Here is a 12,944-nt window from a genome sequence, read left to right as displayed (position 1 = left end):
ACCCCATATGTGGTTGTAAACTGCTGTACGAGCACACGGCAGGGCGCAGAAGGAAAGGAATGCCATACGGTTTTTGGAAGGCAGATTTTGCTGGACTGTTTTTTTGACACCATGTCCAATTTGAAGCCCCCCTGATGCACCCCTAGAGTAGAAACTCCAGAAAAGTGACCCCATTTTAGAAACTACAGGATAGGGTGGCAGTTTTGTTGGTACTAGTTTAGGGTACATATGATTTTTGGTTGCTCTATATTACACTTTTTGTGCGGCAAGATAACAAGAAATAGCTTTTTTGGCACCGTTTTTTTTTTTTGTTATTTACAACATTCATCTGACAGGTTAGATCATGTGGTAATTTCATAGAGCAGGTTGTCACGGACGCGGCGATACCTAATATGTATTCAATTTTTTTAATTTATGTAAGTTTTACCCAATGATTTCATTTTTAAAACAAAAAAAAGTTTTAGTGTCTCCATAGTCTAAGAGCCATAGTTTTTTCAGTTTTTGGGCGATTATCTTAAGTAGGGTCTCATTTTTTGCGGGATGAGATGACGGTTTGATTGGCACTATTTTGGGGTGCATATGACTTTTTGATCGCTTGCTATTACACTTTTTGTGACGTAAGATGACAAAAAATGGCTTTTTTTACACCGTTTTTATTTTTATTTTTTTACGGTGGTCACCTGAGGGGTTAGGTCATGTGATATTTTTATAGAGCCGGTCGATACGGACGCGGCGATACCTAATATGTATACTTTTTTTTTATTTATGTAAGTTTTTTCAGTTTTTGGGCGATTATCTTAAGTAGGGTCTCATTTTTTGCGGGATGAGATGATGGTTTGATTGTTACAATTTTGGCGTACATGCGACTTTTTTGATCACTTTTATTACCTATTTTTGGGAAGTAAGGTGGGCAAAATTTCAATTTCATCATAGTTTTTTATTTTTTATTTTTATGGCGTTCACCGTTCGGGTAAAGTAACATGACCGTTTTATAGATCAGGTCGTTACGGACGCGGCGATACCAAACATGTGTAGGGAATTTTATTTTTTTAATTTTTAATCAGTGATAAATGTGTTTTTTGATTTTTACTTTTTTTTTCACTTTTTTTTTTACCCAGACCCACTTGGTTCTTGAAGATCCAGTGGGTCTGATGTCTGTATAATACAGTACTGTACTCTATATAGGGTACTGCACTGTATTTTACTTACACTGAACAGATCTATGCTTTCAGCACAGATCTGTTCAGCACCATGGACAGCAGGACGCCTGAGAGGCGTCCTGTTGCCATGGGAACCTTCCCCGTCTGCCACAACTTCGCAGACGGGGAAGGGTGAGGACAGGGCTGGCGGGGGGCTGTCTGGGAGCTCTCTCCCTCTCCCATCGGGGGGCTGCAAAGGCACAGCAGCCCCCCGATCGGAGAGGGAGGGAGCTCCCTCTTACTGTACGGACCGCTGTATGGAAAGGGTTAAACGGCTGACATCGCATCACCGATGTCAGCCGTTTATACCAGGGTGCCAGCAATGTGCTGGCACCCTGGTATACCCACTGTACACCAACGATTATTCAATGGGAGGCGGGCGGGGGATCGCGATCCCGCCTGCCGCACCGCCCGCCTCCCGCACTGCCCCCACCGCCCGCAACACCCCTCCTGCACCTCCCACCGGGCTAAAATCATTCAGAGGTGCAGGAAGGGGGGGTGATAAATATATATTTTCGCCACACTAAAGTTTCTGATCGCCGCGGTCAGGGACCGCAGCGATCAGAAACTGCAGAAAGCACAACAAACCGCAGGTCTGAATTGACCTGCGGCTTGTTGCGATCGCGGACATCGGGGGGGTCACGGGACCCCCCAGCGCATTTAGCCGAGGTGCCTGCTCAATGATTTGAGCAGGCACCTTGTTCCGATCACAGCCGGCCGGGCGGCAGTGATCGGAACAACACATGACGTACCGGTACGTCATGTGTCCTTAAGGACTCGGGAAACATGCCGTACCGATACGTCATGTGTCCTTAAGGGGTTAAAGAGGTCCTGTCCCACCTCTCTTGATATGTCTGCACTTGCATTCCCCATGTAATAATACTGGTGCACCTATTCTTATGCCTCTGTTATTCCTGATAGAAGTTTATAAATGAATTGCCAGCAGTTGGCGGTGTACCTGCACATTCTTGCACTATGCAATCAATGCTGCCAGTCTGACTGTGCAAGGACTCGCCCCTACTGCTTACTACCAGCTGGAACTTTATTGCAAATTGGTTGCAATTCATTCATAAACTTCTAGTTGGAATAATAGAAGAACGGCACAATATAGTGCCTGATGATGAGATGCTCCATAATTGTTATTACATGGGGAAGGCAAGTAGTTACGGTGACGGGTCCTGTTTACAGGATCCCAGTGCCCACAGCCATATGTATACAGCATGACTATCTACATCAATTATGAGCCATCGTGTGCAAAAATCATATGACTACATTGTCCATGTTTTGATCAGTGGGGGTCCAGGTGCTGAGACCCCCGCCGATCACAAATACAAGGGGCAGAAGCCCTCCGGTGTGTGGCTCTGCTTGGCTGTCTTCAGATTGTGAAGAAAGTGATGTTTGGATTCATGTATATCTATGGACTTTCATGAATCTGTACTCTGCCCAAGCAGAAATGATGGTACCTTCAAAGCACATGGCCTCTCTCTTGGTCGGCTGCAGGTGGACTAGCTGTGGCTGCGGGTATTGCCAGTTTCCTTACTTTATAGCACTAAAAAGACTGATTTCTAGAAAACTCTCTTATGTTGGACACATGCCATATAAAACGGCTCCATTCTTTGTAGTCCTTGTGGTCGAGCACAACTTCACAGTATGGGGGGGGGGGGGGGGGGCTCACATGGAAGAAGCAAAGTCACAACTGCCTTTTATCATGGGCCAGTGATATTAATGTCTAATTACCACGAAAGGGGTTATCCCATGACGAATGTACGATCTGAATATGAGACCTCGTATAGTATATGACAGTCTCTTTCTAATAAAGCCAAAACTAGCCCTGAAAAATTACTAGGCAGCCAGATGGGCCAAATAAATCACTGGTTGGATTGGAGCCTTCTTTCTCATGTACTGTACAGTCTGCATGTCGGTGCCTTTGTCCTTACTCATCTTGCACGGTTTCAGCAGTAGGTGTCGATCCCCCCCGGTTCTGAAAGAGAAATTATCACGTGATCTTTCCTACAATTTCCTGTGGACTTCTACAGCGCTGGCTCTTTAACTGCTCTGCTGCCAGTCCGCCTGATGCAAATGTACACCGCGGTCTATAGAGGGACCCACTGGCCCCGGGATCACTCTCTAGCTGCCCGCCAGTACCGCTGTACGTCTGCTATTGTGCTGTGCCGGTTTTTCTTGCTTTTAATGATTTATCTGGATATGGCATGTATTATCAGTACATTCACGTGATGCTGAATAATTGGTATTCCTAGGCAATACATGTAAACCAGATTTTAGGCTATGACTAGATGGCAACTTGAATGCTGTTAATGCCAAATGTTGAATGTGGTCACTAGGGCTGCAGCTATCGACTATATTTTTGTAATCAAGTTTTCTATCGATTAATCCAATAATTAATCAAGTACTCTAATAACAACAACAAAATTAATTTAAAGAACATTTTTCTTTATAAAAACTCATCAGCCCCTCCGTGCCATCACCCCCCCCCTTCCCAGTGCCATCGGGCTTCCCTTCTAGTGCCATCTGGCTCCCTCTCTAGTGCCATGGGCTTGCCCCCCCAGTGCCACCATGTCCCCAGTGCCATTGAAATAAAGTACTTACCTCTCCTGTAGGGGTGCTTGTCCCTCTTCTCTGCGCGCTGCACTGTCGTCCTGACGTCATAGTGCACTATATCCCGTTGATGTGTCAGGAGGACTGTGCAGCGTGGTGCGGGTGACCATGGAGCGGTGAGAAATAGCAAGCGCTTCACTCACGCTCCATGGTCACATGACACAAACGAATCCTCGATGCAAAAAATTTGCATTGAGAATTTTTTGGTGTTGAGTTACTCGATTGAATCGAGTAATCGTTTCAGCCCTAGTGGTCACGCTGAATTGCAGCCTGATTAATCGACGTAATCTTTCCCATGTCAATTATTTAAATGATTGTGGTTACTGGCGGTGTGTCCTGTCTGACCGGCAGGTGATACAGCATAGTATTATATCTACCGCTCCAGAATGCTGCTTTGGACTTTACTGCTGGACTGTATGAGCAGTAATTAATGCCCATCGTCAAATTAGAGTCTAAACCTAGAATAAATCTACATAAAAGTGTGGAATCGGTAATTATAGCTTGGCCTATAGCCCATTCTCATTCCCCAGCAGCATTCACATTTCCTGCTTGTTCAGTGTCTGCACAAAGCCTGTATTTTGGGAAGTGCTTTCTTTGTGAGCGGCCCTGTAACCGTCGGCAGGCCGGGGAATCTGTGACTGCATTTTACATCATTTCTTTCTTTGGGACTTTCTTGATGGGGTGTTTGACTATTTGACGCTCAGTTACCTGAGTTTTAATGTATCTGTAAAAGTATTTTAGAACCTTCTTAATGGAAATGCTCCATTATGTACAGTATAAGGCAGGGATCGGCAACCATTGGCACTCCATCTGCTGTGAAAGTACAACTCCCAGCATGCACAATTACTTGGCTCTTCTTACTCCCGTAGAAGTGATAGGAGGATTCCGGGAGTTGTAGTTTCAGAACCGGAGGTTACTGATCCCTGGTATGGGAAGTGTTCATATCTGACGAAAGCTAAAACCGACCCTTTTATGGCTGATAGGGTGCGTCTGGCGGTGTTTATATCCATCAAATGTGACCGCTTTCATTTCCAAATGACAGAACAGAAAAGCGGAAGTGCTGGCGCAGATGTGAACAGGACATTAGACATTTTTCTGAACTCCCGTCCCTCGGTACTGACGAGGAGCAAAAAATTTAAAGCTGTGCTGTCTACAGATGGGTGTCTGGTTGTATAATGGGTCGGACGTTGTCTTACAGGGCAGGACACTATAGGGCGGTAGACCATTTTCTTCCTTTTGGAGTACTGCTCATTTGCATGTTGCCTTCCTACACCAGCTGGATCTGCATCGGTTTGTAGTTGTCTTTATGTCTGGAGGGACTGACTGTATAGAAATGATACCAGATGCAATAAGAACTGGTAGCATGGTGGTAGCACTGGCGCCTTGCAGCGCTGGGGTCCTAGGTCCGAATCCGACCAAGGACAACATCTGCATGGAGTTTGTATGTTCTCCCCGCGTTTGTGTGGGTTTCCTCCGGGTACTTCAGTTTCCTCCCACAATCCAGACATACTGATAGGGACCTTAGATTGTGAGCCCCACTGGGGACAGCGAGCGATGATGATGTCTGTAAAGCGCTATATAAAGGAATAAAAGTGAAAAAAAAGCTGCTTTTAAATATGCAGCAAGACACAACAGCGCGGCCTGAGACATAACAGAAGTATAATCAGATTCAGGGCAGTTTCTTCGCATCCGTCTGTGTGCCGGCGTGTCCTTCCTCAAGGTTAATCGCAGGTACCCACTGTTCTTTACATGCCGGACAGAAACTTTGCTGACCGGGGATTCAATGGGAATTGTCTGCTGAATTAAAAAAAAAAAAAATTAAAAAAAAACATTTCAACTTTTTTATACCAAGTGTTATATTCATGTCTTAAAGGGCTATTCCCACGTCACGCAGACATGTTTGAGATTGGAATAACTTTTTCATGCCATGGCTAGAGATGGGAGCAGGCTGTGGCGCGCTGTTTCTGTAGCTCTTGTAATAGTGAATTGGAGCTACAGAAACGGCGTAGCCCCGCCCCCTTGTCTTTTTCAGTGACTCTGCCAAACCCCGGACTGTGTCATCCAAGGGTTATTCTTTGTGATCTCAGCCATGTGTGACCTAGATTGGAATAACCCTCTAAAGTTCCAGTGGTCGTTACTGCGCAGGTGCTCACTGTTAGTAATATGGTGTTTTTCCAGTCCAAGGATAGTGCACATGCTCATATTATGGCACCATCTTGTACTGAGCTACGATACGACTGCTGTAGAGGTCCATGAGCCCTCGACTATATCTCCACACACCTCCAATTTCTATGACGGAAAAAAAAAATTGTCACATGGACCGTTCACATGGAGGCCATCAGAGGCTTTTACTGCAGTGCACGGAGGTAGTAGAGTTGTTTCACGAAAAATATTCTACCTTTTTCAAAGCTGCAGCTCCATATGAATACTTTTGCAGTTGTATGTATTAAAAATTGACTTCCTTAATAACCTCTATCTGTACAGCGCCACCTGCTGATTGTTCTTTTCCTTATTTCTCTGTCCATCCTTCAACTGCCACCCGCCATATCTACTGTTAGGGTCCATTCACACGTCCGTAAGTGTTTTGCGGACCACACATCAGACACTATAATAGAAAATGCCTTTTCTGGTCCGCAATTGCGGACCAGAATAGGACATGTTCTATTTTTTTCAGGAACAGAATTGCGGATCCCGAAAATGCGGATGCGGATCCTGGAAATGTGGATTTGCATCCATTCCAGCCCCATTGAAAGTGAATGGGTCCGCAAATTGCGGAACGAATGCGGACCCAAATTACGGACGTGTGAATGGACCCTTAGAAGCAGTGACACAGAGAGGGCTGCAGTGGAGAGGACAAGCCTCCTGAGCCTTAGGCCTGGAGAGAATTTTTCACAGCAATGAATAATGAGATCTCTGGGTCCATATGAGGCACAGGGCTGGTTCTAGGTTTTACAGAGACACATTGTCCTGTATTATATGAAGTCTGATTTAAAAAAAAAATAATTATATATTTTTTTTTACAATAATCATTGGATAACCCCTTTAAGCGTGCCTTCTATTGTAAATCACAAGGAGTCATTGCTAGAGATGATTAAAAGTACAATATTTTGCAGACTTTAAGAGACAACTAGGCTTTAGAGGAGGAAAATGAGAAAAAAATATATGTTCCATCTGTCCCCCAAGCTTCGTTAGCCTCAGATCAGACGACCCCCCCCCCCCCCCCCCCCCCCTTGCCTCCATCAGCCCTCGGATCAGAGCCCCGTCAGGTGACCTCGGATCAGAGCCCCGTCAGGTGACCTCGGATCAGAGCCCCGTCAGGTGACCTCGGATCAGAGCCCCGTCAGGTGACCTCGGATCAGAGCCCCGTCAGGTGACATTAAAAATAAATAAATGTCTTTAGGCCCGCGCTGCACTCTGACCTACGTGCACTACATCCTGACACTGTACACAGAGCAGGGCTTGGAAGAAGAACAAGGAGAGTGAGTAGAGCCGCGTAGTGCTTCCCTCACCGCTCCCCGTGCCACCCACATGCAGATGACTACTTCCATAATGAAAGCGGTCATTGGCATTCAGACTATAAAACGCCACTTTTCACTCACTTTGAGGGGAGCAGGGGGAGGGGGTAAAAATGCATGTCATAGTCCAAAAATTACAGTAATCGGCCAGATTTATATTTGGGGATATTCACAGCTTGATCTCCACTCCAGCCACTATTGGGAGAATCAATGTGGATATTCGCCAGTATTCTCCCACTGTAGCAGGCCACACATATCGAAGCATGACCATTTATTCAACTGGTCATGCTGGTATATGTGGTTCTACATCAGAAGACAAAACAGAGGTTTTTAGTATCTTGGAGAACTTGACTACTGGTTAATGCTGACTGCGGATTGTTCCCAGAAATGTTAGACCTGCCTCTCGCATACAAATTGTTCATCTTTTCATGCAAATGGAAAAGGGCCGTGCAGCATGTTTCTGTTCTTCTCCCTGGATGGCTGACATTTCTCTAATGAGGCTAAATGACTCTTCTACTTCCCCTCTCATTAAAGAGTGAACACGTCTCGATAGTCGCTGGGAATGTACATTTCAGACGCTGGATTCAGATAGGGTCCAGCTGAATAAAGCGGCCGGCACATAAGTGCACCCACAGGTGCAGAAGGAAATGTCAGCGGCACAGCAATCTCTCCCAGTTATGCAAAGCAGCTTCCATGGCCTGATGTGAAGTGACAGGAGATGGAGAGCCTGCGAGACCTGGGGAAGTTGTGGGGAAAGCGGTCCTCTCTAGGTCAGGGGCTGGTTTGTCGCTTGCTTTTCTCCATTGCTGGTAGTGCAGTCGACCACAAGCCTAATGGTGGCCGTACACCTGGCCAAACAGTCCTTCAGCCAACAGCAAGTCCTCAGGACTCCCTGCGTTCGGTGCTGCCAAGTGTGCATGTATTCTGGATAGGCAGTAAGGAATAAGCTGCTTGCTGGCAGATGATCTTCCCATGAGAGCAAAAGGGCAGCCATGTTGAAATCCAATTTGCCCGAGTCTCTTTCCCCTGGCGGAGAACTGGAGGAGACAAAGATGCCTTTTGGGGCCCCTATAGAAGACTTTTTCAGCCTTTTAGATTGTGGTGTGTAACTGGAGGTGATTAAGGTCCAAACTGGTACGTGGTCACTAATATCCATCCGGATGCAGCATGTCAGTTTGGGGCAGTAGCACACCCCTGTAGTTGTATAGGGAGATAAGAAATCTTGTATCCTGGATGAGGTGTCAGCCCGAAGGCCTTTCCTGCCTCTGACCGACCTGTGATACCCTGGGCCCTGCCTCTGAGACACCGGTGGGATATATGGTATGTCATGATGCTAGGAGCAAGTATTATGGGTGAATGCTGTGACATGGCATTGATTGGATTTGATTTTAATATTTTGTGAGACCGGGAAAATGGTGTATAAAGGAGAAAAAAGTTATAACACAAAGTGTTTTTAAAGTTATGTGAGTATCAGATCGGCAATGGTCCAACTCATCAGCTTATCTACCTCCCTCCCTGCACCGATCACAGAACAGGCCTAGAAAACGTATCTCCTGTCCATTGCTCATTGTGGCAAGATGGCTGCCCCCAAAGTCATTTATGGAAAGTAAAATGAAAAGAAATTCTACAGTCAAATTGATTAGAAAAAAGAAAGATGTTGTCTCGCTTCAACAAATAGCATTTATCATGTAGAGAAAGTTAATACAAGGCTCTTACTAATGTATTGTGATTGTCCATATTGCCTCCTTTCCTGGATGGATTCATTTCCCCCTCACGTTTTGCTCTGCTCATACCCTGGACCACCCTGCAATCCAGCAGCGGTGGTCGTGCTTACACACTAAAGGGAAAAGGCACCTGCTCTCTGGTGACAGGGATTTACACAGGAGTGCACATAGGATGGTGCCTTTTACTATAGTGTGCAAGCACGACCACCACTGCTGTTTTGCACGGTGGTCATAACCCCTGTAAACGAGCAGTGTATAATGTGTTGGAAAAACCAATCCAGAAAAGAAGGTAAAATGGACAATCCCAATACATGAGTAAGGGCCTTGTATGAACTTTCTCTACGTGATAAGTGCCATTTACTGAAGTGAGACATCCCCTTTAAGGGGTTAATGTGCCAATGTCTATTACCAAATTCCGATTATTTCTGTGGAGGGAATGGCGTTCTCCTGGTTTGGATCCATTGTGGCCTGTTCTCCGCCTGTGCGTCATCTGTTGGTATTTTGCCCCTATGAAAGCTCTGCAGTTACTTTAGATGTTTTGTATGATTAAGCTGTAATGATTATCCCTCCTTATGTGACAGAAGTACTGTTTGGGTGATCCGGGGGTAGCAGTGCCATCTGGACCACTTGGCTGTTTCTGTGCTTTTCAAGAAGTGTTCTGGGCATTGTGCGTCTGCTGTTTCATTGAGAGCCATCACTAGGACCCGGCGGCCCGGATTACAGCTGGTTATGTTCTAGAAAAGGCTTCTTGCTGTGCAGCAGGTTCAGTGCGTGCACAAGGACAGAGCCAAGAAAAGCTGACACGGAGGCAGAGTGCCACTGTTAACCCTTCCCGTGCTGCCGCCTCTCAGCCAGTGTGCTCGGATTGCTCTCCGTCGGGAATATCCCAGCCTCCTTTCTGGCTCTCGCTGTATGAAGTGCCGTTCATTCATTGAGGTGGTTCACCTGTCCCTAGATGACCTAGATACTTCACATCCCAACATTGTCTTCTCACAGACGCTGAGCGTGCTCTCACGAGGAGCGGTGTGACTTGCTGACGTCAGTGCCTCTGATGACTGCCATCTCCCCGCCCGTGCATTGATGGCAGAAACGTCACAGCCCGGAGGTCACGCTGCTCCTTTGGTCTGCGCTTGCTAAAATCTCCTGTTTAAGTAAAAAGGACTACTGTAATATCTACTGTGGCTTACTATGGTGGGCGATGACGGTGTGACACTGGCACTATTAGAGATGGGGGCATTATTGGATGAAACTGTTAATAAGCCGCTAAGAAGCAGAAAATGTTCTTTCCCTGTCACCGCCCCGCAACCATTACGTCTCGTGACGTTGATTCATATTAGTTATACCAGGGATGCTGAAACTGCGGCCCTCTAGCTGTTGTAAAACTACAACTCCCACCATGCCCTGCTGTAGGCTGTCTGGGCATGCTTGGAGTTGTAGTTTTGTAACCGCCGGAGGTTGGCATCCCTGTGTTCTACTATTTCAGCCCCTTCCTTAAAGGGGTTTTCTAAGACTTTACTACTGATGACCAATCCTCTGGATAGATCATCAGTATCTGATCGGTGGGAGTCCGACACGTGGGACCCTGCTGATCATCTGAGTGCGCAGTAGCTCAGCAGTCTTCTCACAGCTTTACCTAGGCCACGTGACGTTGCGTTCATTGGTCACATGACCATTGAAGTGGGTGGGGCTGTGCTGCGGTACCAAGCGCAGCTGCCGTGAAATAGACGGCGCATGGTGAGCAAGGGAGAAGACCGCGGCGAGCGCCGGACCTCCACCGATTAAATATTGATGGCTTATCCAGAGGATAGGTCATCGTTAGTAAAGTCTCGGAAAACGCTTTCAATCATGGGGGATGTTGCTGGACTGGGAAGACCAGTAACATCCCATGTGGTGGTGGTGGCAGCTGCAGGCGTATAGGGTCTCACTTTTTGGAAATTTATCACAATAGAATTTGAACCACTTGACAGGAGAATTAGTCAGAAGTCATCAGTCTGACATCTGTAGGATGTGATCATCAGATATTCTGTAGAGACGTATACATGGAAGACCGCGCACAGTCTGCTTGGATCACCTTACGTTTTTCCTCAAGGAATGTCCACTTGTCTATCTCTGCGCCGTCCTCTTGTGGTTTTACGAAATCTCACATTCTGTTGCAGTTCTTGGTTGGATTATCATACTTTCTGCGTATTCAGATGTCAGATTAAAGGAATTTTCCTGTATGATGCATTAGACTTTGCTAATTTGCATATTTAACAGATTTATTTTCTTGTTTTTGAAGCTTTTACCAACCAACTCAGATTTGGACAACTTGGACGAAATCCTGGACGATTTACAGAACAGCCAGTTAAACCAGCTTTACTCTGACGCGCGGCCTGATGCGAACTCTGTCGATAAACAGGCTATCATCAATGACCTGATGCAGATCACTGGTGATAACAGCGCAGCCCTACCTCCCGGCTTGCAGAGGCAGAGAGCTCTCCGGCTACAGCAGAGCAGTAAGTCTCAGACCCTCACGTAGCATTTTCTCTTCCTGATTGTGTGTGTCTCGCTCACCGCTCCGAGAGCACAGAGCAGTTGTTTTCTTTGTGTTTTGCATACAGTAAGAGATATTTTGTCAACATGCAGCGCCCCCTGGTGCTTACTACGGGAGAAGCAGGAAACTGAAGCCAAACAGGCACTTGTTCTGTTCTCTTGCCTGTTGACTTTGTATAATATATATATATATATATATATATATATATATATATATATATATATATATATATATATATATATATATATATATATACAGTGGTCTTTTCTGACCCATCGTAAGTTGAAACCAGACTCAACATACAATGTCTCAGGCTCACATCCAACCACTCAAGACCACTTCTCTGGTAAAATAGCTGGATTAGTTGCTAGTTAGCAGCAGCTATTCCTGACTGTTATATGTAAGGATTTGTTTTATCTGTCATCTTATTTTTCTTAAATCTTCATTTTCTTTCATCTTGGATGACATTTTGGGGCTTTGGAACCAATTACTCAACTTACAATGGTTTAAACATACAATGGTCCTCCTGGAACCAATAAATATTGCATCTTGAGGGACCACTGTGTATGTATATATATATATATATATCTGTTATAACCATGGCCATGTATGCTAGCAATCTTCTCACATTATGCCCACGCAGTGTTCAATAATCACCATGCTGCACAGCTTCAACTTGGAAGACTTTTACCAAACCAGAACGTCCCGTTGGAGATTGGCTTACAAAACCAGACCACTGCTGGATCCTTTCAACCCATGAGGAATACCAGCCCCTTCTCTGCCATGCAACCTTCTGGAATGATCAGCAGTCAGGGAATGATGGCCGGCCAAGGTGGAGTGGGCAACAGTAGTCCTGGTAGGTAACATGCGTGATGTTTTTGTATGTGTATGTTTTCAGTTGGTGCAAGTTTAATGGTTGTTCCTGGAAACTAGAGTCTGCCCTTTAGTCATAGGAGGACACTTTCGGTTCATGGAATAGTTTTACATACACTGGCATTCATCTGGTCTGACAAGGTGGTGTCCCCAGGAGCCACGTAAAATATGCTTGTAAGGCTCTATTCGGATAGGGTTTTTTTATATTCAGCATATGCATCTCTAAATATACCAACGCATACACATGGGACCCCCCCCGGCGTATGCAGAAAGAGTATATTTTTGGCATATGTTGGACCAGAATTAGTCAGTATACCATTTATTGTATAGGAAAGCGAAAATAATGTATTCCAAAAACTAGATTTTTGTACTTACCGTAAAATTTGTTTCTTTTCCGTTCATTGGGGGGGGGACAGGCATGACCATGGGTATAGCTGTTGCCACTAGGAGGCGGACACATTACAGAGCAGTCCTCAAGGGTAGG

At 45.6% G+C, this 12,944-nt stretch overlaps 1 protein-coding gene across 8 annotated transcripts in view; it reads left to right on the top strand.

The window, feature by feature from the left end:
• Nucleotides 1–12,944, top strand: part of NCOA2 (nuclear receptor coactivator 2) — a 219,980-nt gene that overhangs the window by 189,329 nt on the left and 17,707 nt on the right. For all 8 annotated transcript variants that reach the window (XM_040433417.1, XM_040433418.1, XM_040433421.1 and 5 more), the window contains 2 exons: nt 11,333–11,549; nt 12,231–12,443. In XM_040433417.1, coding sequence (XP_040289351.1) covers nt 11,333–11,549; nt 12,231–12,443 — 430 coding nt within the window. The remainder of the gene's footprint in view (nt 1–11,332; nt 11,550–12,230; nt 12,444–12,944) is intronic.

Source organism: Bufo bufo, chromosome 5 (genome assembly GCF_905171765.1).
Source record: "Bufo bufo chromosome 5, aBufBuf1.1, whole genome shotgun sequence".
In the NCBI taxonomy this organism is placed as follows: domain Eukaryota; kingdom Metazoa; phylum Chordata; class Amphibia; order Anura; family Bufonidae; genus Bufo; species Bufo bufo.
This window is presented reverse-complemented; position numbering and strand designations above follow the sequence as displayed.